At 38.2% G+C, this 25,044-nt stretch overlaps 1 protein-coding gene across 20 annotated transcripts in view; it reads left to right on the top strand.

The window, feature by feature from the left end:
- The window catches only part of TCF4 (transcription factor 4), a 339,457-nt gene that overhangs the window by 299,937 nt on the left and 14,476 nt on the right, over positions 1–25,044 (top strand). For 15 of the 20 annotated variants that reach the window (XM_045527876.1, XM_045527870.1, XM_045527875.1 and 12 more), the window contains 4 exons: positions 7,348–7,415; positions 8,554–8,632; positions 11,162–11,238; positions 13,855–14,058. In XM_045527876.1, coding sequence (XP_045383832.1) covers positions 7,348–7,415; positions 8,554–8,632; positions 11,162–11,238; positions 13,855–14,058 — 428 coding nt within the window. The remainder of the gene's footprint in view (positions 1–7,347; positions 7,416–8,553; positions 8,633–11,161; positions 11,239–13,854; positions 14,059–25,044) is intronic. The other 5 variants (XM_045527874.1, XM_045527872.1, XM_045527887.1 and 2 more) reach the window with 2 other exon arrangements.

The following is a 25,044-nucleotide window of genomic DNA, read 5'->3' as shown; positions in this document are numbered from 1 at the left end:
CAGGGCCTCATTCTGGCCTCAGACTTCACTGGGCACCACTTCCTCTGGTTCTAGTTCAAACCCATCTTTGGTTGGCCTGAGCATCTCTCCCAGAGGGCCAGTGGGGAGAACACTCGAGGTGTCTTTGAGAGAAGATCGTGTGTCAGAATAATGCTACTGTTGATTCCTCTTAGCTCTCTGCAGTGTTTTTTTCTCCTTAGAGAGCCTATAGGACTTCGGGAGGTGGTGTGAATCACTTATGTGGGAACATTTTTGATGAAGGAGAAGAGATGTGTTTTGAAATGTTGCAGATGTAATTTCTGCCTTGATAATACCCTCCCTGCTTATTCAATAATATATTTCACACTTGAGATGAGCCATCTCACAGCCCCTCCGCTGTCATGTCTCACTAAGAAGCAAATTGAGGAAAGAGTTTCCATTTTTGTAACTTTTGCGAACTGAGCTTCTAAGAATGTGTTGCATCAGCTTGACCTTGGAGAGCTATGGACAGAGGTCATGTGGGGAAGTTTGGTTCGCTATCTATGCAGTTTTGGCCAATTTGAAAAACAAGAAGAAAGAAAGCAGTGCAGAACTGAAAGAGTGAGAAAAGCATATTTCACTTCAGTGTGGTTTGGCAAATGGAAAGCCCCTTTCTGCTGTCATGAGGTCTGGTTAGAAAGAAGGATGACCGGTCATTCATCCTCTTACATGGCAAATTTCCTGTCTACTTGTGGTTTGAGTAATTTTCTTTTTTTAGGAAGGTATGAAGGTGGAGCAAAATTTTGAGTTGAGGAAAACATACTTAGGCTCTGTATGAAAAAAAGTTTTGTCGATTGATTTGCAAAACAGTCTTCCTGGGAGAGAGGCACAATGAGTTGGAAAGAAGGAGGTATCAGGATATGAAGTAACCATAATTCGTGAGCCGTGGGCAGCATAGCCACGAGTCTCAGTGGGAACAAAGTTTGCTTGGTTTAAGTGGGTCGTGTTGCGGATGAACAGGAGGAATCTACTCATTTGTTCTGGGCAGAGTGGAGCATGCTAAGGGCTCAGCCACACGCTAAGGGTGGACTAACCCTTTATAGACCACAGGGCCCTTTGGAAGGGTCTAGACAATAATAAAGAAGCTATACTTTAAAAACAGAAAAGTATAAGATTTTTAGAACCCAGGAAAAGGCTTTTTAAGAAATCTATTACATCAATTATTTATTTCACAATAATGGGTGTACTTGTCAAAATCCACTAGCAGAATGTGAAAAAGCTTCATAATCTTTCAGGAAGTAAGTAGACATGACAATTCAGCTTTTGGAGAGAGCAGATCTTTATTAATTTGCATAAAATATAGATACTACTTTAAGGGAGAACATTCTAGAATGCTCTCCTTTAAAAGAATATGTCCTTCAGGCGCTTAAGTGAAAATGCAGAGGAAAAGTTTAAGCATGGGAATTTTAGTATTGCATGGTGTCCAAGTAGCTCATGCTTCTTCGCACTTTAATTCTCTTAGGCTTCGGTTTGGTTTTCCCGAGTATGGTAAAAGTCCACAAAGGCAGCGTGTCTGTTTAACAAGAAGAGAAGCTTTCTCTTCTGATGTTACTGATACTTCCCTAACAAACAGTATGGATTAATAGGCTACATCTGTAGACTTGAAAATATTTGGCATATACCCACTCATTCTGAAATGCAGGAAATAAAGAAATATTACATTGCCTGTATCTCAAAGAACAAACAGAGCTAATTAAATAATTGGTAAATAGGGAACACATAGCCTGACACATGTTTGAGATTACACACGATTCTGTAGAAAATGACTGTAAGCAATACTAATGCCGTAAGAATGGGATTCAAGCACTAACACATGGCCATCACATTCTCCGAGTTTCCTTGGTGAAAAGTTGCAAGGCAGTGCAGTCTTTTTCATCCATGGCGTTGATATCTTAGGAAGCCGCTTTTTTCAGTTCAGAAGAAGACCGATGCCTGTGTCTCAGGATCACATTATAATGTCTTCCTGGTGATCAACAGTTGTCCTGAACTAACACTAGAACAGCACACTGAGGGGTGACGCATGGGCTCTAGCGCTCTCAGAAGGTAACCTCTCTGTGAACACACTCCCCTTCTTCTTGTTCTGTCCTCTGCATCTCCCAGATGGAACATGCTCGGTAAGGTTCGTTAGTTTGGCGTGGGGGAGTGACCATTTCTTGTTTTGTTTTCTTTTGCCCTGTAATATGCAATATCATTTTTTGAGAGGCCCTTAGGAAGGATAAAGCTTACTCAGATTACGTTAATGAGGGATTTTTAAAAAAAATAATACATTCATCCATGGATTTTTGAGAGAATTGTAGAGTAAATATTTTGCTCATGGCATCTAGTCCACAACTTTCCTCTCAAGCCTTGCCAACAGACTCTGGGGATTACATTAGACATTTCTGGATTGGGAGGGTCTCTTAAGCACTCTAGAAGTACAAGGATGTAATGTGTGGGACACAGCACGGGCTCACAGTCATTCAGCTGGTGGAGCACCCAGTGAAGGAGAGAAGCTGTTGGGGGCTTTGGGAGTTAGCAACATCAGTGCCCTTCTAGTGAACTCCTAAAACTCTTTCGTTGCTGCTGGGTGTATCAAAGGCAGTACAGTTCAGTGCCTCTGCATCTGGGCATGCAGACAGAGGAGGAAGTGTCGTAAGTTATTAGATACCAGCTATCAAGAATAGAAATGACTATAAGATAGCAGCCACATACATTTTGCTGTCCCATATTTCCTTCCTGCTTGCAGTGATGTCCAATAGTTCTTCCTGGTCAGAAGAAATTAGAGGACCCCCTAAGATAGCACAGGCCACTGAGACCACTCAAGGATGACCGTGCCTGAGCCTCCCCCACTGGGCAATACCATACGTATACATTCATAGGATGTGACCTCCTGTGGTTTGGGGCTAGACCTCCTCCCTTCCCCTCAGAGGGAATTGGGCACATAACTAGCATAATGGTTATAATAACTATTATTGTTTTGTTAGTCTTTAACTGGCCTGCTTTCTAATACATGGTATTTCCCATGTTTTTAAACCTCAAACCAAACAGTGTTGAAGGAACAGACTAGCAAGATTGATTTAATACACCATATGCTAAAGATTACCGTGGAATATCTATCTGGTTCATGAATTAATCTGGTTTACAACTTTCACTTCTAATGACATGTTTGTATGACATGATGCATTTTAGTATGTGGCTTTTCTAGTAGAAACATTATGTCCTTTTCCCCTGGAGAACTTGGTTTCACAGTAATTTTATTATTAGAGTAGTCACATAATATTCACTTTGTATTTCACAAGAATCTGGAGCCTTCAAATGCAGTTGGGCGATGAGCAGGCAGAGAGCGAAAGAGTAATATGAATGTTATCCAGCAGTGTCAGGGCATCCTAGTTACAAAGACCACCAGTGGAGAACAGTAAACTAGTTTGATTTAAGTCTTCTCATCCATTTCCTGCACATGGTCAGGAAGCCTGACTCTCCCCCGAATGTGTAGGAATCCCTCCTGGTAAAAATTAGTGCGTAATAGCATATATTGAAGTTTTCATTCTAAGATGGTTATAAGAGGAGCACTGGAAGTGTTCCCTTTTTTGTCGTCTTCATAGACAAACTCGTGGCATTGCCATGCTGCTTCTAATTGTTTAATAACTTGAGGGTCAATCAGACACAGGTCAGAAGAACCCACTTTTAAAGCACAGTGTGCTTCTCCCAGGCAATGGCTCCTCTGATGCCTTCATGGTATGTTCTCGGCCTTGGGTTACGGGTGTGTGGTAAAGAGGGAACATGTTTTCCAAATTCCGCTTTTCAGTAGTTGATTCCCAGGCACTGTTCATCCCAGTGTTAAGGGTGTGTTCTAATGGGAATTGCCACCTCCCCAAAGCTGAGACTAAGACAGAAGGTGGTCCAACATGTAGCCCAAGATATTCTCCTCTGACCTTTCCTTTATTTAAAAACAACAAAACAAAACAAAAAAACGGAGAGAGATAGATGAAGCTCTTTTTCTGCTTCATCTTCTTGCCAGCAACAACACCTGTGTTCAAGCCCTCTGAACAATACTTGGGGGGCAGGCAGTGAACCCTCCTACAAAATTCCAGTTCCTCTTAATAATCGCTCATCATCCATTCATATTTATATTACAGCTCTACTTAAAGATGGATTATTGTTTTCTCCTAGGCAGGAGAAACTGATTAGAGCCAAAATAACATAAGAAATCAAGATAGACTTTATCAAGCAAAGGTTGTAGTTTTCATCTTTATTTCTGTCCCGTGGACATTTTGATCATTATAATAATATGAGTTGACAAAAACTTGGGCCTTCAATAGTAATCAACTCCTGCTACGTGAAAGCTGAAAAAGTAGATTTGATGTGTTTTGCTCAACAGGACCCACTTCTCGATGCAAAAAAAAAAAAATGCCATTTGAGCATTACAAATATATTTACTCTCTGATTGTGCCCTTTGATATATCAGTCACACAAATGAAAAGAGAAATCCTTAAGAGAAGAACCCATGTAGCTTAACATGTTGAGGGAATCTTGAAAATGTGTCTTCTCCAGTGTTTCCTGGAACAGAACAAAAGGCATTCCAAGAGAAAGGGCGAACTAGCCCCAATAAACCGCTTTGAAATTTAAGCCCTTGGGTTAGGCTCCCCAGCTGTTGCAAGGTAAATGGCTTCAAGCTAAAAAATAGTCTGTTCTTATCAGTGGTTTTGTGAGTAGCCTTTGTAGTTTCCTGAAATATTTTCATGACAAGATGAGGTAAGGAGTTGATTTATTTCCTGAGTCGTCTTATCTCCCTGTGTAAAATAGAAACTGATAGAAAGTTAGAAAGGTATAGTACTTAAGAAATTAGAATGATCATATTTTGTCTCTTCCCTAAAATATGATTTATGCTATATGCACTTAGTTTTCAAGTGTTGCTAAAATATTCTTACTGGTTTTCTATAATTTGTTTCATGAAAATATTTTTTCAATTTATTATCTTCATTTTAAAAGTGTTTCAAAGGAAGAATTAATCTTTTGAAAGGTATTACTGTAGCAAATTTTATCTGTAATTGAAACAATATCTTGTTCTTTTTTGATTTAGATTCTTAGATAATGTGATTTCTTTTTCCCCAGTGTGGCTCTGAATTTTTATTTTATGAAGATCTATATTCAAATCAAGCAGATAGCACAAATTATTTTGACTGGTAAATTTAATTTTTAGATATATAATAATGAAAAGAAATACAGCTTCCAGAAAAAAAAACAGATAAGTGCTCCGAGATACCATGGTAGTGCATACAGAAAAAAATGTTAGTACTATCTGTATTTTCTCATCTCTGTTATTTTCTCTTTAAAAAATTGTTTTTAGTTTTTAAAGAACTCCTTAATGCAGAAATTCTTCTCATTTTTGGACTAGGTATAATTTGTTATCTTTTGTCTTATCTTAAATACTTTTAATACTCTGGATATCTAAGTTGCTTCCACTAACCCAATTGTATGATGTCAGTCACTTCAAAAAAAATTGCTTATACAGTACATAGAATCTGAAGTATTAATAGCCCATGTATTTTTAATATCATAAGTTCATGATGTGAAAAAGAAGTTTGTTTTGTCACAAAGTAATTGTGTTCTTTTTATCATATACCAGTTTTCTTTCAGTATTTGAGTAATAAATAAATATGGGTGTGGGTTTTCTGAACCAAATAAAACATATATCAAAAGATTATCTAGGTGATATGTCTATGTCAGCATGTGAAAATAAAAGCATAATCTAACTATGCGAAGCAGAGGTCAGGAAAATGAAATTATGACCTGAAGAAACAGAGAATTTGACCACTGGAGATCTGACTCTTCCACTGTGTTTTTCAGGTCTGGAAAGTGATGGTAACACATTTGCTAGAAAGAAGGCTCTCTTGGTCTAAGGGCAGGAAAATTGTTAAAATTATGTGTGTGCAACCAAGTTTTGCTTGGATTCATCAGTTCATTTAAGATTTCCTTTTTTTATTTCACAAAATAGTGAAAAACATCTTCCCCTGGAACTTCAGTAGGTTTTATTTAAATACTGTGTCTACTTGCTAATGTTGAGGACTTAATATAAATGCAACATACCCTAAATTCTAAGCATTCTATTAGTTCTAAAGACTTCAGAAGAACACCAACTATCCCATTTTACCACTTATTTGCAAAGGCAAAATACCTTCAAAAGATATGTGTTTTATAGAGCTGGCTTTGAATTATATACTGGAATATATGTCTTTTATTAACAGTACTCTTTGTTCATCTACTTTGTAGATAAAAATACCAGTGTTCAAGATGGTAGAGATAAACTCCATGAATATAGAGACTTATTTTATCTCTGGAATTTGAGACCATATTGACTTTCAGTAGCATAACAGTTCAAATTCTTTTAGTGTGATCACAGATTGAACTATGTGGAGAATATATGTTATTTAAAACATTAAAGATATTTTCTGAATGATGGTTACCCCAGAGGCTGGGAAGGGTAGCTGGAGGGGGGTGGGTGGATAAAGTGGGAATGATTAATGGGTACAAAAATATAATTACATAGTTAAGACAGAAGGAACAGTATTTGATAGCACAGCAAAGTCACTATACTCAACAATAAGTTAGGGTATGCTTTAAAATAACTCAAAGAATGGAATCGCAATATTCCTAACACAAAGAAATGATAAATGCTTGAGGTTTAGATACACCAGTTTCCCTGATTTGAGTATTAGAGCATTGTACACCTGTATCAAAACATCACATATACCTTATAAATATATACGACTATTATGTACCCATAATAATTAAAAATAAAAAATTTAATTAAAAAATATTTTGTCTCCCAGTTATAACAGCCAGACCTGTTGTAGATTTTTTTGGTTTCGTTTCATTGCCTGTGGATCTCGGAGAGGAACACCCTATTTTGTTCTGTGTCCAATTTTTGTTTATTTGAAAACAGGTGTAAATTATTTGTGAGGATATTTCAATTTACTATAAAAAATATAAATAAAAGCTGAACTTTGAGGACCCCAGGGACCCAGAACCAGGACATACTTAGCAGTGACCGTCAGATACTCACTTGTTCCCATACCCCACTCACAACTCCTAAGCAGCAAGGGGGAAAGCAATAGCAACGAAACCACTTTATCTTTAAACCAGGGTGTCAGGTTTATATTTTATCTGTAAAAAAAGGTAACATGAATATATTTGACATCTACCTCAGCAAACAAATTAATGCTAATTAAAGATTAATGTGTTGTAATTAGCATTAAAAATGCAATTAAATTGTGAGTAAATGGACCAGGAATAGAAAATTGTTAGACGTCTCACTGCCTGGTTTTCATATTTTGCCTTTTGTTTTTGCAGCAAACAGAGGAAGCGGGGCAGCAGGCAGCTCCCAGACTGGAGATGCTCTGGGGAAAGCACTTGCTTCGGTGAGGAAATATTGACTTTGGACTACATCTGTACCATTGTAGAAGGGTGAACTTTAATCAGAAGTGGACATTTGGAGTTTTAGAAAATGAATGGCAAATAGCTTGGATTTTTGGAAAGCGCTGGCTTTCTTGCATAATGATCATTGGAAAATTGGAGGAGAAAGCTCCGAAGCTTCCAGTGTGTGGATAGCCTCTTTCATCTTGTCTTCTCACGGTGATGCTAAGCTGCACTCTGTTATGGATGGTGGGATATTCTCCTGGCCTTTAGGTTTACAGATTTTCTGTCTTGATTTCTCATTTTTTCTCTAAAGTAGTATGGGTGCTCATTGGCCACCTAAGTCTGACTTTGCAAGGGACAGTTCTCAAATGCCTTTGGAAAAGGCATTTGGGGAAAAAAAATTGACAATAGCTGAGATACATGAAAAATTGTCACCTACTTGGCACCTGGGGCACTCAGCTTCTCTGCTTTACCCACCCACTTCTGGGAAGCTAGAATTGAACATTTCTTTCATGTTCCCTAGTGGAAAAATGGCATACCTTATTTGTCTGAAGGAGTATGTCTGGTATTTTCTTCAAAAGCTAAACATAGTCATTTACAAATGTAGGTGGAGATTTGTTTTCCTAAGATTTTGTCTCTTTACTTGGTTTTTCCTTACTATTGGGAGCATAAAAAAAAAGTTCAGCCTGTATTAACTTTGTGCTCTGAGTAAAAGTTTTTATTTAATCTGGGCCTTCTCTTGCCATGGAATCAAATGCCTTAATCATAGCAAAGGAGTTGGAAAACAAAAATGATGCTATTTGCGCTCTGACTTTGTAGAAGAGGAGAGGGAAGTTCAGGGTACCTCCGTGGCTTGCCCTGAGCCACACAGCCAGCCATTGGTAGGAAAAGGGTTAGAATTGAAGTCTGCTAACCCTAGCCCCGTTCTTTTCCCACCATCCCATACCAAGCAGTAGTTCTTCTTTTGAAAAATTGTTAAATTTTCCATTTCAGTCTATTGATACTATAGTTGACTGTTAAATGTATTTTTTGTAACTTGTAAATTTTGGATGAATTGCATTGACAACTTTGTAGTTTAGAAATTGTTCATTGTTTATTCTGAATGAATGAGAGTTTTTTTTCCCTCCCCACTGTTTTAAGATCTATTCTCCAGATCACACTAACAACAGCTTTTCATCAAACCCTTCAACTCCTGTCGGCTCTCCTCCCTCTCTCTCAGGTAGTGTATTTTAAATGTCATTTCATCATGATAACAGTTTATAAGAATGATTTCCCTCTTATACTTCCTGCACTGATAGGTGAAAACTCACTCCCCTCAAAATCCCAAAACATAACATTCCTAAATAGACAAATAGAAAGGGGTGGGAGACATAGTTTACCTTATAACAGCACAGTCGTTTACATTCAAACCTTTTCTTAAAAATTAAATGGTCTTTTTAGAATACATAGGCACATGGAAAACATATTTCTGAGTCTTTTCTTAGCTCTGCAGAAGACACTCAACAGCAGAAAAACAGATTCCAATAAAACATCTCAGATGAATAAACTCAGTTAATATAGTCATGAATATGAATGTAGAATATATGGTCACCAAATATAGACTATTTAAATGGATCATTTCCTGTAGGAATTTTGGGCTTTCTGAATTCCCTCTTTAAAGTACATACCACTGAAATGTTTGGGGAAAACTATAGTTTTGTAAGTAAATTATGAAATAATTATGTGGAGTAAAGGGGATGGTTTACTCTGCAACATAACAGATCAGCATGACCTGTGGCGTCAAATTGAATAATTACGAGTTGTAGAACTATGTCAGTGCATCATTTAACTTTTCAGAGGTCCATTTAGGAGACTCATTTCCCTTCCACTACAAATGCTTCCATTGGCCTGCTGCATTTCTCTGCTCTATGGAAGGAGGACAGGTGGCTTCTTAAAACAAAAACCAAAAAACCTAAATAACATCTGTACCTGATCGAAAACTAATCTTACAGTAATTTATACTGGAGTCACCTACCGAAATGTTGCCTCCTCGAACCCTCTGATATTCCTTGCATGCAGCACTCACATGGCCCAGTATAAACGGGGTTCCTTAGTAGAGAATGGGAGGTTTCAGATTGCTGCAAAACTTCCAGAAGCGATGGCCACGGCTTAGGTGGGATTTAATAGCAGCCTCTTCCAAGCCTCCATGATACGGGAGGATCACAGAACAGAGAGAGGAGTTGGCTAGATCCTGAAGTCCATGTCCAGAGAGACCACATTGAAACTGGGAAGAAATTGAGATGATTCCCAGAGGATAATATGAATCACTCCCCAGGATGGAAATGGAAAGTCAAGTTCAGTATTGTAATCTCTCCTGGTTCGATACCAGATTCTTAGGCTCTGAAAAATGCTCTCAAGTGTCAATGTCCCCTTCTGAGACAAAGGATAGTGAGTCTGAGCAGGTGGAACTCCAAGTTCCCCATTTCAAACAAAACAGCTCTAATTACATCTGTGTTCTAATTTGGAAAAAAAAAAATGTTCTGTGGTCTAATAAAGTTTGAGCACAACTAATGTAGTCTAATGCCTTGATTTTAAAGATGAGTGTCCTGAGGCCCTAAAAGGGTGCATGCTCTGCTGAGGTTACACCAGTAGTAATAGCAGAGCTTGGATGAGAATCTGCCAGTCCACTCCCAGGTTAATGGTAGGAGGGGAAAGTTAAGATGCACAGTCGTTCAGGAAGACATCACAAGCACCCTTAACCTGAGTAGCATGCTCTAGGTCGAAGGCACGGAAACAAGGCTAGAGATGCCACTTTGTGGGTCCTGGTAATGCATCATGGAAGACCACATGTTAGGAAGAAAGAACTTTTATGAAGATGCAAATATGGGGACAGATTGCTATTTTCACACCGACGGCTCTGTCCAAATTCTGTCAAGAAAAGTAATTGAACAAAATATTCTATTTTTATTTAGCATAAAAATACACATGCATGCCCAGAAAAGACAGGAAGAATGGATTTTAAAAGTGCTAACAGTGTCGGGGCATGAGACTTCAGTGAGATCATAGCTATTATTTGTTCCTTTTTTGAATTATGTATTTTCTGAGTTTTCTACACTAAATGTGTATTATTTTAAATTTAAAAGCAGTTTTTATTTTGTAGGTTAGACATGCAGTATGTATTCTCACAGGAATCTTTTTTTACCTTCAAGTTTAGTGAATCATAAAAAAAAATTATTTTCCTCAGAAGAAACTTCTTAGTTGTTACTGTTATGTTGAGTTTCGAAATTTCTGGCTTAGTGGATAGCTGCTAACTAATCTTATTTTGTTAAAAAGTTTTTGAAGGCTTATCTTTTCTTAAAGACGATTTTTAAAACAAGCAGCAAAGCTGTTTTCCATTGGTGAGAGGAATTTTGGTTTAACATAAACTGGCCTTGCATAAAGGTCCAACAAAACCCCTCCTTTGTACTCTTAAAAGTACTTTGACTCTGTAGTGGTAGAGTAGGAACTCTTGTTGCTAAAATTCAGAATCAGTTAAATGTTCCCTTTTAGGAGGCAGCCTGAGGGAATCGTGAGTCTGTGTAAACTCTACATATTTTGCATTGAAAATATTTTCCTTGCCCCAGAAGTCTTGTATGGGAAGTTTACACGCATTTACCTTGCTGTTTAAATGAAAAGCAGCATTGCTATTTGTAAAAGGACTGTTTAGAATATTGATAAGTTTATTTTTAAGTTTCGGTAGATCTAATTGTAATTCCCATTTTAATACCAGCAGGCACAGCTGTTTGGTCTAGAAATGGAGGACAGGCCTCATCGTCTCCTAATTATGAAGGACCTTTACACTCTTTGGTATGTCTCGTCTGCTCACTCTCTTCTTACCCATTTTCAGATCCTGCTTTTCTTTTGACATCCACTTCACTCTCCAAGATTCTTACTCTCACTAATTGTAACTCTAGGTCAACATTAAACACACAAGCTTGGCTGAAGCCAGAGGTACCAGACTATGCTTGTTCCTGTGTGTGGATTGTAACCCAGATGCTACTACAATAGAAGCCTCAGGGCTCTAAGTATCTAGGACCAGATAAGAGATTAAAAATCCTGGAAGGATAATAGCCTCCCCCCATCTTTGGGAAAGATCCCTGTCAATAATGAAGTCACTTTCGTGATACCAGCGTGCTGGAGCTCCAGCTAAGCTGCAAGCTCAGAACATTTGATTCCTCATACGTCCGCCTTGCTTTCCAGGACAAGAGGTGTATAGGTTTCCTGTTGATCTCTGAATAAGCAGTCTACTGTTTATTTCCTCATTCACTTTGCATCTCATAGAAATCCAGTCACATCATTAGTAGTAAAGAAATGCCTACTCTTCTAAGAGGCAATAGCTGAAAATTTCCATGGGCATAATTAATATTATAAATACACACATGATGATTCAGTGTCTGACACTTTAGTCTTTCTCATGATGGATGAGGCCAGAAATATGCAAGAAACAGCACTGGCTTATGCAGTAGTTAGTCTGTACGTGAATCAACCAGGGAGGAGCAGCAGCGAGTGGGAAAAGCCTTTTAGTCCTTCAAGGTTGAGTTTTCCTTTTTTCCTCCATATATTGAGATGAAACCTGAAAGAAGGCATAGATTGATCTATTTAACTTAATGTTTTCTTGTCACTGATTCAGGGTTCCCTTTCTTCCCTTTTGGCTTACTCTTGAAGGAAAATGTAAAAATGAAAATTGCAAAGGTGGATTTCTCTCCTCTGTTGTGTTCTTCCTTGCTGGAGAGCGTGAATCATCTAGCTGTGTGTTTTAGCCAATGAAGGCAACCACACGGTGACACACATCTGCACAACCCAGCCCAGGTCACCTGCAGACTGCATCCAAATAGCCCCCGGTGGTTTTAGTGTTTACTTCCATCAGTTATTCAAAATCAAGCTTTGTCCAACTGTGGAACTGTAGAGACTAGGTTTGCAGTTGTGGACTTCAACTGCAGCTTCAATTCTCTTTGAATTCTGAACACTCGAGGGGTTTCACAAGAGAAAGTCCTCTCTCCATCAGGAGGCTGGGAGCCAGCAAGTATTACAGGCACTGTATGATTTCTTTTCATGCTTACATTTATACTTAGAAGTATATATTGTCATTCCCATTTTTTTATAAATTAAAAAGCATACACTCAAAGAAGCTTCAAAATTTTTCCAAGGTCAAATAAGTAGCAGAGCTAGCAGTCTAGGGAGGTTGTTTAACTCCAAACCCCACCAAATCAAAATGCACTGTACCGTAGACTAACTATATTAGACACACATTCTTCCTGTCAGTATAGAATAATTAGAAATTATTTTTCTCATGCAGGAGAGCTGGTACATCTGTTTGCACAGCCCATTAGAAATCAGAGTAGATTGTAGCAAGATCTAGTACAAAGAGGCCTAGATTTAAAGTCAAAAGAACAGGATTCCAACCCTGATTTTACCATTTCCTGGCAGTCTGACAGTGAGTAATTAATTCTCTTGATTTCTTTGAGCATCACTTTCACGTCTATATGGAAGGGACAGTAACATCTTCCCTGCCTGCTGTCTACATGTGGAATGAGGATCCAATGAGATGGTATATTTTGAAGGGCACCCTGGAAAGTAGTAATTGATCATTACTGATCACAGTGAAAAAAATGAATATGAAACTACATGTCCTTTTTCTTCACCAAAAACTATAGTACAGGCCTTGTCTGGTTGCCAAAAACTAGGATCCCAAAGGCGAGAATAAAAAAAAGGTTGGGTGGTTTTTAATTGTATAAGGTAGTGAATTCCATACCAGAGCAGGGGCTTCAAAATTCGTTAGAAACCCTCGATGAACAACTGATTCAAGTCTTTGTAATTCTTCAGTCTTGAAATCTCATGCAGAATTTAAAAAAAATTTTTTTGGTAACCATTTTGAGGCTCTTACACACACATACAGACACACAAAAGCTAGTATTGATGATGGATAGAAAGCAAGAAACACAGGTAAAAAAAACCTCAGCAAGAAATTTTGATCTATATGCTTTTACCTGTCTCTGACTTGATACTTATGTTATCATATTCCACAGAGGAGACCAAAGAAATATACTTTCAAGAAAATAACTTAATTGGGAGACTGTAAATAGATCGTCTTTACATTGTTAATTTTTTAAGCTCTTTAACCTAATACCTTCCAGAATGTTCCTTAAATTCAATAAATGTTTTTGTCTTCCAGTAAATCTACATATCTTTCAAGCACAATACAGTATAGCATATGTTCGTTACTATAATTTTAACATTAACATTTTCCACTAGGTTTCTAGGAGCAATACTATTTATTTTTATTATTGTTTTAAGGGAATATGCTATATTAGAAACATACATTTAGAAACTTGAGCTGTGGTTTTTCCAACTAAAGTTTTACTTATATAATTTAGGCACACATTTCAAACTAAATTAAATCTGACGTCATTTGTTAACCAACAGCAAAGCCGAATTGAAGATCGTTTAGAAAGACTGGATGATGCTATTCATGTTCTCCGGAATCATGCAGTGGGCCCATCCACAGCTATGCCTGGTGGTCATGGGGACATGCACGGAATCATCGGACCTTCTCATAATGGAGCCATGGGTGGTCTGGGCTCAGGGTATGGAACCGGCCTTCTTTCAGCCAACAGACATTCGCTCATGGTAAGTGATGACATTTGTAGACTCTCTTGTTATCATAAGGAATTAGAATTTCAGGTATAAACACGACTGCTGGTTTGGTTTTTTTAAAACAGCTTTGTTGAGATGTAATTCACTGAACATACCATGCACCCAAAGTTCATCTATGCATATTAGAGCTTCATTCATTTTTATTGTCATATAATATTCCATTGTATGGATATACCACATTAAATTTATCTATTAATCAGGTGATGGACATTTGGGTTGTTTCTACTCTGTGACTATTACGAATCATGCTCCTGTAGACATTTATGTACAAGTTTTTGTATAGACACACGTTTCCATTAAGGAGTGAATTGTTGGGTCATTGCTGGTGTTTGAAATTATCCATCTTGGTGACATTGACCAAAGGACACAACTTAAGTTCATGTTACATTGCTAGTATTTCAAATATGAATGGATTGTATTTTTTTTTAAAGAAGCCAAAATAATGTCCCTCAATCCTGAATACAATGGATAGAAATACATGGTGTATTTTTTGGTGTATAAATACATGATGTGGGACTGTGTAATTTAATGTATGGAGTAGCTTTACCATTACCTATTTATGAATAAGTCTATATTTGAATAATAGTTGAGCAGATTTGTTCGTATTATAATTGGGATTTCACTTTTGCCCGTTACTTTTGAAAGGATTTTGGAGAGCATTCTCTCTCTTTTTTTTTTTTTTTGGATGATTGCAAAGATTCAGAGAATCTTCTTAACAAAATATTAAGTGATGACAATTAATGGGGTGACCACATGGGTGGAAATTTAACTTTATCAGTGATTCTGTGTAATTCTGCTCCTTACAAACTCCTGCCTGATCACAAAACACCTTGGTGTCCTATTTTGTCCTTGAGGCTCTTTCAGAGTTGCTTGAATGAAAGTCTGTTTTCCATCATCACTGTAGTATGTCTTGCTTAAAGGTGGTTCCAAAAGGAAATGCACAATAAGTGCAAATTATTATGAAGTTCTTTTAAGTTCTTGCTCAATAGTATTCTTCCGTCTTCCTTTCAGTTTCTCTTAATAAAAGACTAAGAGTACCATTCTGAACGATATAATATTGAAACCTGCAACCAATTTGAAACCAAAAATACGGGTTTATAAATAGAAGCAATGAACTCACTTCTAAAATGTGGAAAGATATTTTTGAATGCCAAAGTTAAATCTTTTTTTTCTTTTTTTTCTTTTCTTTGACCTCTACCCTAAAAATTCATCATTGAGTGAAAATTATTTGTCTATGTGTGGCAGTTGCTAAGAGTTGACAAAAGGAAAGTCTAGATTGTAATTTAGCTTGGCCTCAGGTAATGTGTTAAATACACTTGGGATGCATATAATATGAGATTTTCGTTTGTACAGCTCTTTTTTTTAAAACTACAATGTTTAAACAGTACTGCTTTTAATTAAGAAATCTGGCTTTATTAAAAGCCAGATCTGAGACTTATAACCATTTCTGTATATCTGCTCTCAATCAAGAGAAAAATAGTTTAATTTCTGTAGCTGTGTTCCTTTTGCATATGTTAAACGGATGTAACATGCGCCCGGGGCATTGCTTCAGAGATGGTCTTTTTCATAAATACGTGAAGTTTGTTCTTAAATACCAGATGTAGGTTAAGTGGTTCTTTAAAATATTAAACTATACATAGATGCTTTTTGCAACGATTTGACCTTTGAATTGCCTCTTCTTTGAATCTGATTCAGAAGTGGAATGGGAGGAAAAGACCAGAATTATTTTTGGATAGGGGAAGTTGGACTGACCCTGGTGGAAGGGAAAGGGAGAAGATTGAATAGAACAGTAGAAAAGAGAAATAATTAGCCAATGTTACACAGAAACTTCTTTGATTTGATTTTGGAAAAAACTATGCAGAAGCAATAAAGCCACCAGTTTTGCTGATGGAGAAAAGTTCCTGTTCTTTTCCCTGGAGACATTTAATACTCAATCAAGGACAACCACAGAGCCGACCAGATCATAGTGTAACTCCAAAGATGTGCCATGTCAACAACCTGCTGCCCTCTGATCCAAAAGGGGTTTTACAGTCTTTTCTTCTTTCTTTTTGAAAACCATCCGGCATGTCCCCAGAATCTGAATTCCTCATCCTGAAACGCTAATGTGTGTGAAAGAGATTGGATTGGCATATCTTTCCTGTGCAAACGGGTATGAATTTTAAAACAAAAACAGAAGAACAAAGGAAATAGTTTTTGAATTTAGTCAGTCTGAAGTTAGCCTTTGACCGTGTGATACATTCCACAATAAAAAGGAAGTTTAGGGGAAGAAAAAAAACCCACCCTCCCTACCCCCCAACAACAACAACAAAAAAAAAATTCAAGGAGGATACTGGTAATGTTTTCCACATTTGAATTTTAATACATGAAACAGGCTATAAAACTGTGGCCAGCTGCAGTAAATAAAGTAGCCGTGGGAGGTATGCACCGGAAACTTCGGCAGAGAGCACTGGTGAGAGTCTCGTTCCCAAGTACACACCTTCATTTGTTGTTCTGGGGTGGAAGCGAGTCCCAGTAACTTGAAACCCATCCCAGTCCCGGTTTTGTTTTGAGCAAATCTCCTTCCTAACTCTCCTTAATAATTCCTTCTGATTAAAGAATAGACAGCTTTGAATCCTGTCGACCTCCGTAACTCTTCTTGGTTCCTCTCTCCCCGCTTTCTGAAAATCAAAACAAAATGGCTTGATAACTTGGAAGATGATAGAAGCATTTCTTTCTGCAGCAGCTTGAAAATCGTAGTGGGGAAAACTGTGGTTCTGCCTCGGCTGTTATGTTATCTCATTTAATTGCTAACATATTGTACTTAGCTTTTGATTCATAAAAATGTTTTCCTTGGAGTTCTGAAGTTGGTCTTCAGTGATTTACTAAGTATTAGTATAATGAAAGGGATTTTTTTCACAGCAGCATGGCTCATAACACTGGAGTGAACGTTGTATACTTGCAAGCTTTCTAGATGATACTATTTGGCTATGCTCCTTTCCTGCTCAAAAGCCTTCACTGGCTTTCCATTACAAGGTAAAGACCAGTCCCTTAGCCCAACATTTAAGATCCATGACCATTTACCGAAAGCCTTATGTTTAGCTATTCCAATATGCAAAAAGTTAGCCAGCAAGACCAGTCTTTCTTCTGCATATTACCAGAATTTGCCTTGTACATTCTCGCAAGGTGCTTCTGTATCTATTAATATCTGGCTTGGCCCTGTCTGTTCATCTCTATCCATCTAATTCCCACCCATTCTCAAAGTACTGATTCAGATTCTTCCAGGAAGCCTTCCCTTGCCACCCCCACCCACATTAGAGTCATTTTCTTCTTTACTGTCATAGCACTATGAATCATACCATTTCTAGATATTTATCTTACCCGGCTATACGTAGCTCTGCACCTTTTATAGGTATGATTTCTGCCTGACCAACTGCTGTAAATTCCTTGAGCCCCACATATTATATTTTGTTTCTGTCCCAGTAAATAAATCATCAATCAAAAGGGAAGAAAAGAAACTTGACATCTTCTGAGAGCCTGATGAGTTGCCAGATCCTTTGCTCGGGGACTCCGTGTACATCACCTTAGCTAGTTTTCACGAGAGCCCAGCGAGGATGAGAATAGTGACCATTTTAGGTGTTGGTAAAATGAGTCTTAGGAAATTTGAGCAGTTAGTCTTGAGTCATGCAGCTAGATTAAAAATCAGGTACCTGGACTCCGAAGTCAATGCTCTGTTTTACTGCCCTGCATACTCTCTCAAGATTATCTGTGGGTACACCTTTTAAGAACTAATTTTAGGTGTTGGGAGCTTGTGATTTTCAAGCCTTGATAAGTGATGCTTGGCAAAAGAAGTTTCCAGGTATTCCGTGGCCAAGTTCCCAGAGAAGCTCTTTTCTCACATGTAGAATAGAGAACTTTCTCTTCAGTGTGGTAGCATACTCAAATTACAACCCACATTGTCTATGCACTTATTCTTAAATCAACATATTTGTGCTTTGTGGCCAAAAGGTGTGACTGTTCCTCTTAGGATCCTTGAGGTATTAAATTTTAAATTATTAATTTATTTTTTTTGCCATAACCACCTACTTTTCTAATAGAATTAAAGCAGAAATCTCTGCATGTGGGAGAATAAGGAAATCGCCGGGCTTGTCACTAACCTAGTTAGAAACTCTCACCAAATATAATCCCCTCTGTGCCTCAGATACCTCCATGGTTAATCCTGATATTAAAGTATCAGATTTCTTATAAATTCTTGAAATAGCAATTTCCCAAATATAATTCTTTCTGTTACTCATTCAGTATTCAGATCCACAGATGAGACCTGAAAGGAAACCTTTCAAATGACCTAACCTCTTCTTTTACCTGAATAAGTGCAAAACCCACATGAAAAATGTCATTATGTGACTCTGTGCTCCTGGTTATTTGTCAGTAGAGTGAGCAGTGATGGGATCATTGAGAAATGGATCTTGGTGTAGTTTCGAGATCTTGTTTTGCTTAAAGTCCATTCATTGATTTCAGTAACATTTATCAATGATTACCAAGTCCAGGCTCCATGCTAAGACATGGTCTCTGCTGTCAAGAGATTCACAGACTTGGAGGAAACAATTTGCTGCCTACCAATCTACCAGGCCCCCGTAAGAGGAGAGAAAGATCGTATGGTCACCTGGTAGAGGAGCAGTGATCTCCTAAGAGAAAGTGCTCTAGTTGACTCAGGGATGGGAGAGCCCATCAGACTTAGCCCACACCTGTCCTTCTCAGCATTCTGTGAGACTCCCACAGGTGGGGGCATGGAACGTACTTCAGAAACCACCAATAGAAGCCAATCTTAGCCCAGTTTTCCTCGTTTCAATAACATTTTTAGTTTTACTTTGGATTACATAGAATTTTTCCAAAGAACATTCATTAGGTGAAGAAGCATCCTTTTATTTAACTGAATGTATGAAAACTTTTAACTATCGGGGCTGCATAGGACAAACAACTTAAATTAGTTTTGTTTGTGTAGAGTCCAGACCACTGAATGTTAGATTCTAAAAGCACCCCAGGAGTCAGTTAGCCCATTGCCCTTGTTTTGCTGGTGAATGAAGACTGAGGCCTTACCCAGGAAGGGGATGTGACCCAACCATGGGTTCTCACTAGTTAATGGCCAGGTAGGACTAGAAACCAGACAAACCAACAGCTAGACCAACACTCATTGCACTATACCCCACACTGCCACAGCAGACTTCCTCTTTAACCTAATACCATAGCCATTTCAAAACTGTGGGTGGTATTCAAAACCATGCTGTTACTCTCACTTAACTAATGAAATCCTAGAAGATTCTTCCATTGCCCCTGGGCTCCTTGCAAAAAGTTACTGTTTAGCTCTTACAATAATATTTGGCAACAAGGGAGGGTAGTGGGCATTGATGTCATGTAGCATTTACTGGTGTGTCGTCATGGGAGTAGCAGGAATCAGAAAATTGTTTCTGTGTGGACCTCTTCAACAAAAATACGGTCAACAGAGGCATTATTATCTTCAATCTTGCTCCTCTCAGGCTTTCCCAGATTTTGATGCCATAAAATTCTGTGTATATTTGAGCACATGGTTCATTTCTAAGCATTTGTCACCGTAGACTCTCAGGGACCTTAGAGATCACCTCCACCCAAATCCCCCCATGATTCCCTGCCAAGCAGCCCGCAAACCTCGACCAGCCTCCTTCCTCCATCCTCCCAGGGTGAATAGCTCCAAATGCTCACAGAGCCCATTTCCATCAAACGTTTTCAAATCCTGCCTCTGTCCAACCCAAATTTGCTTCTCTCTGCAGTCCTTATTTTTCTGCCCGATGGAGTTGCCCCCAATGCAACACAACAAACACTTGAGAAACCTTCAGTTATTTGAAGACAGCCTATTCAGTGTTTTTTTTTCTCCAAAGATCTGCATCTTCAACTATTTAACTCAAAAAAAAAAAAAGTTTTGACTTCCTGTCATGAGCCCCATGACTTTCTAGTCCATTCTCCCTAGTTTAGCAAGGATGTTTCACCCCACGCCCAACGACTTTCAGTGTGTAGAATCTCACACTGAACACAGTGCTCAAGCAGTGATCAGCGTGGACTAGGGTGGATCTATCCCTTCCCCCATTCAATACATACGTCTTCACAAAGGCCACTAATGAAATCCTACTTGCTAATTTTGATGTCTTCATCATCCCACTGACATATATTAAACTTGTAATCAGCTGAAACAACTCTCCTTGTACCCCTTTTATTACACCTGTACAAAACTTCGCATAATTTGCTATTGCAGCCTGGGTCTGTCTCCAGTCCAAAAGCTTACTCGAGGTCCTTACTCAGTCCCGTACTCTGCCAGCTCTGTTGTTGGCAGATGCAATGGGTGTCATGAATGCTCAAATCAAAGCCACTGATAATAATGTTGGCCGGAGGAGGACATAGACCAGAAGGCCATGAGACTTAAGTGTTACAGACATTCTCTCTATACTGCTGTTGTCCTCTGCTCTTTGAGTTTAATTTCTCAACCAGCTCTAGACCCCTCAGTGTGCTCTCAGGCAGTGCGCCTTTCTCATGTCATCCTGGCATTGTCACAGGAGACCAGGCGTGCAGCATGCCCGTGAATGAGAAAATGAAGTTTGTCCAGAAAGACTTGTTCTTAATGGAAGCAAACGGAGTTAAGAGGCCACTACCCCTGTTTCAGAGCACTTCAAAACTATCTTTTAAATAGCCTGTTGAGGAATTTCACCCAAGATCTTACTCATCAACATTATTTTTCAATAGCTACTATATGTATTTTTCCTAGCTACTATAGGATATTTGCCTATCTACTATCCTATAGGATATTTTCCTAGCTACTGTAGGGTATTTGCCTATCTCCAGTGTTCTGCCATCTCTCCTACTCTCCCCAACTATCAAATATTTCTGAAAGAAGATTAGCAACCTCAACTGAACATTTTAATCTATATCAATATCATACTTTAAGAATACTTTTAAAAAGGACAGAAAGGGAAAAGGACTTGAAGAAATTCTCTTAACTATGGATTAGCTATAATAGCTTCAGAATCCTTGAGCTCACCATTTGATATTTCTGTATTAATTTAAATAAAAGTCTAAAGGTTTTGAATACAGCAGTAGCAGTGAGACCATTTAAGGTCTGTTCAGCAACCGTTGCGATAAGTGGTTAGGACACTTATCGTGCATGCCCAGGTCTCAAAGCAGTGGGTTCCAAATTAGGTGTTTCCCCTTCTTTCTTCCCCAATACATATTTTATTCAAATTCAGACCCTTTGACCTCAAAACAGTCAGTCTGCATTGGATGTCTCCCCTAAACGTGCTCTCTGTGCTCCTGGGACAAGCAAATCCTAGTTCTCTAGTGTTCAGTATCCTCGAGCCATGAACCTTAGATAAATAAAAAAGAGAAACCTTGTTGTCTTCCCCACTTTTAAAATACTAAAAAAAAAAAAAAAGTCTATAAAACAGGCCCTATATCTTCATCATATCCTTTCATTGTTTTCTTCTTAAATAGTGGAGGGAAGAGCAGGCAGACACTTTTAACAGCACGGTAATCATTTTTTTAGTTGAACTTCTGTTGAGTAGAAGGACACACTTGTAAACTACCCATAATTTGGAATAGGCACAACTCTTGCATTTTAAAAAATCTGACATTGCCTTTGTCTTCTCAAGAAGTTAGATTTTCAAGGAGGGGTGTATATAGTGTATATATTAGAAAATACACATAGGCTCGTTTACTCATTCTGCATCGGCTGTTCTTCAGATGCTGTTTGGGGGTGCACAGAGGTATACAAAAATCTCTGATCTTACATGGCTTTTATCCTGGTAAGGTGATAATTCAAGTATGTGTCTAACTATCATGCAAGGTAGAATTGGCAAGTGACCTACGAAGGAATTCAAACAGCTAGGAAAAGCTTCCTAGAAATGTCACTGAGCTCATATTAGAGTCTACGCAGAATTTCAACAATTAGAGGTAGGATAGAAAAGCCATTGCAAAACCATAGAATAAACACGATTTAAAAACAAAAAACCAGAAAATAATGGCTCTTATGTGCCCAGATGGAAGTAAGAAAACTGCCTGATGATACCAGGCTCTGTAGCTGCCAGCCCAGGCCCCGTTAGGTGACAAGGCCCTCCGTGCACGGCACGGCAGCTCCAGCAGTTGGCTCGAATATTTCACAGGAGAGTCCACAGGAAGAGAGAGCTTTCATGTATATTTTTTACATCCAAATTAAGTTAACTCATGGAATTTTCCACCCTTAGGAATTAAAGTAGCAACTCATGAAGTAATTCAGTTATGTCATTCATACCAAAACAGAAAATACTGGAGCAACTTGGCACCGTTTGAAAGCCAAGATTAGGCCTTGGCCATTTTATATTTTTTTCAAATTCTGTGGCCGTTGTGTTATTTTAACTTTTATTGCGGCTGTAAATTTTTCAAATCAAAAGTATCTTAATTGCTTAGAAAACAGAAGTGTAAAATGGGTTCATAACAAGAAGAGGGTTCGGGCAAAGCAGCCTTAGGAATGAAAACTGAAAAGAAGCCGTAGCACTGACTGCATTTTCTGCAACGTCGAGGGTTCTACCTAATTGGTTGAAGTTCACAGTTGTGTATAATTATAGCTTCCTCTATATCCATAAATCGTATTAGAACTATAAAGTGGAGTTTAACCAAAAGATCTGTCTGATATTAGTTAAATGACATCTTTGGGGAAGCATTGTCCTGATACAATAGGCACATTCATTTTAAAGCAGTTAATTGGACACATTGTCAAAAACCACGGTATTGAGTTTCCACATTTTAATTTCGCGTTTGCCTTCTCCCCAGCTTCTGCTCACGGCCGGGTCTCGTTTGGAGCTGAAAGTGTGTGAAAGTTATTGAAGAATGGTAGTCTCTGGGTAATGTTTCTGTAAGCTGCCCAAAATTTCCCCCCTGTAGTCTAGATGGGAAACAGCTGGTTTTTGTTTAAAAAGCTGTTTTGCGAAATGTCTGAATCTTGAGATATGGAACTGAGGTCACCGTTAAAGCAGGTGCTCGAGAACAAGTGAGGAAGACTCTGGGGCCCGGCTGGCTCTGTAACCTTCTGCAGGGCACTCCCTATTAGAAGAAAAAGAATTGAAGTTTGCTCCTTTATTTAGGACACAGACACATATAAATAAGTACATTCGCAATGCTATTAGAAATTGAGTATCTTTGAACGTAGTCAGCCCTTGAGTGAATAATGAGCTTGCTACGAAAGAAATGAAAATGATCATTTCCCTCACACGGCTGCAAATACGAGGGTCCAAGGCTGTAGTCTTCTTTGGAGATTGTAAGTGCTTGAATTTCTATTTTAAACACAGGAACGGTAAATGAACTACTATTTCAAATAGGTAGTACCATAGCTGACTGTGTCTTCTGAGTTTTTGGATGCATTTTAAGGGCAAGGGAGGAAAGAAAGCTGACTTGGCAAGACCCATACCGAAGCAGTTTTGAAAAAAAATTGAGCCAGAAACATGTGGAATCACTAAAGTCCAGTGCACGTCAGGTATCCACCAGTCTGAAGATGAAAGGAAATAAGCCTCCTCCCTTGGGAACTGGAGGTTATTAGCAGCTGTTTATCCAGTCGGGAATAGAGATTAACATTGTAATTTTTTTTTAAGAACTAGAAGAAAATTTGTTTGGGAAGTTGGCTCTTCATATCAAGTCCCTGTGCATTGCCAAAAAAAACTTCCTTTCTCAGAACTCATGTACTAGAGTTGAACAATGTTATGATTCTCTGAGAAACTCTGGATGATCAGAAAGTCTTTCTCCATTGAATAGAACAGAAAAGGACAGAGAAAGGGATGGATGTTTGCCATTGTCACAGCCCCTTGAACTCTTTACAGTGTGAATGTAGCTGTGCAGTCTGTTACCTGTTTTCCAGCCTAACCCTAAACGGGGCATTCTGCCCCCACCCCTCACACACACCCCCACAACTCAATCTTTGTCACTCTCGGGCATATGCAGTGACTTTTGCATGTGTCCACTGCTTGTAAAATGACTTTTCATGAGATATTGGGGAAGCTGTTTAGTATTTTGTGGTGCTTTATTCTAAAAATAAAAAAAAAAAAAGAGTTGGATATTGGTATTTTTTTTCCTGATTTAATGCTACTCTTAATGTCATTTTCTTTTATTAAATCCTTTCTTTTGCTTTTGATCTTATTTATAGCAGAGCCACTGGTCATATGGAAACTATTATTGTATAGCTGGGAGATGAAAGACTTTGTTGCAATTAAATAAGAGTGAATCATTTGGGCCAATAACACACACATACAGTGAGGTACCATTTGTGTCCAAAATGCCCTGTGTTGTTCACTTTGTAGCAAAGCCATTGAGGTTTATGAAGGGCTTTACAAAAATCTGCTTTTTCTCAGAAATATGTAGTCTGACAATATGAAAACCCATGTTAACACACAGACCTTACCTGCTTGCTTCTTCATATACACACGTACGCACACACACACAATATTTAAATAATGCCACTTATTGATGTAAAATTGGAAATTTTCATTTAACTTGGGACATTATTTAGTGTTAAATGTCAGTTTTTAAAACATATATTTAGAAAATCTGTATCAAAATTCTACCCATCATTCACAACCTATCTAAAACGCCACCTTCTTGAAGTAGTTTCTAGTTGCCCAAATAAATATCATCCTTTAAAACCTACCATGACCTTGTACTCTTCTATGACATTCATCTTATCTTGTCTTACATAGTAATTATATTACCCTGCCATTATAACATAAATGGCTGTAAAGTAATAGACTTACCTATCTTTTATTATTTTCCCCGCAAATGCCTAAATAGTGCCTTACATATAGTAGACATTCAGATGCCATTTGTTGAATTAAATGGAATGTGTATTATTTGATAGAAACATGTGAAATGTATATTTGACAACATCAGAGGTCTTAGATTTCAGACATAGTCTCACAGGCCCATGCCATTTGTGTCATCATT

Source organism: Lemur catta, chromosome 16 (assembly GCF_020740605.2).
Source record: "Lemur catta isolate mLemCat1 chromosome 16, mLemCat1.pri, whole genome shotgun sequence".
In the NCBI taxonomy this organism is placed as follows: domain Eukaryota; kingdom Metazoa; phylum Chordata; class Mammalia; order Primates; family Lemuridae; genus Lemur; species Lemur catta.
Note: the sequence above shows the minus strand (reverse complement) of the source record. Positions and strands in the feature narration are given on the sequence as shown.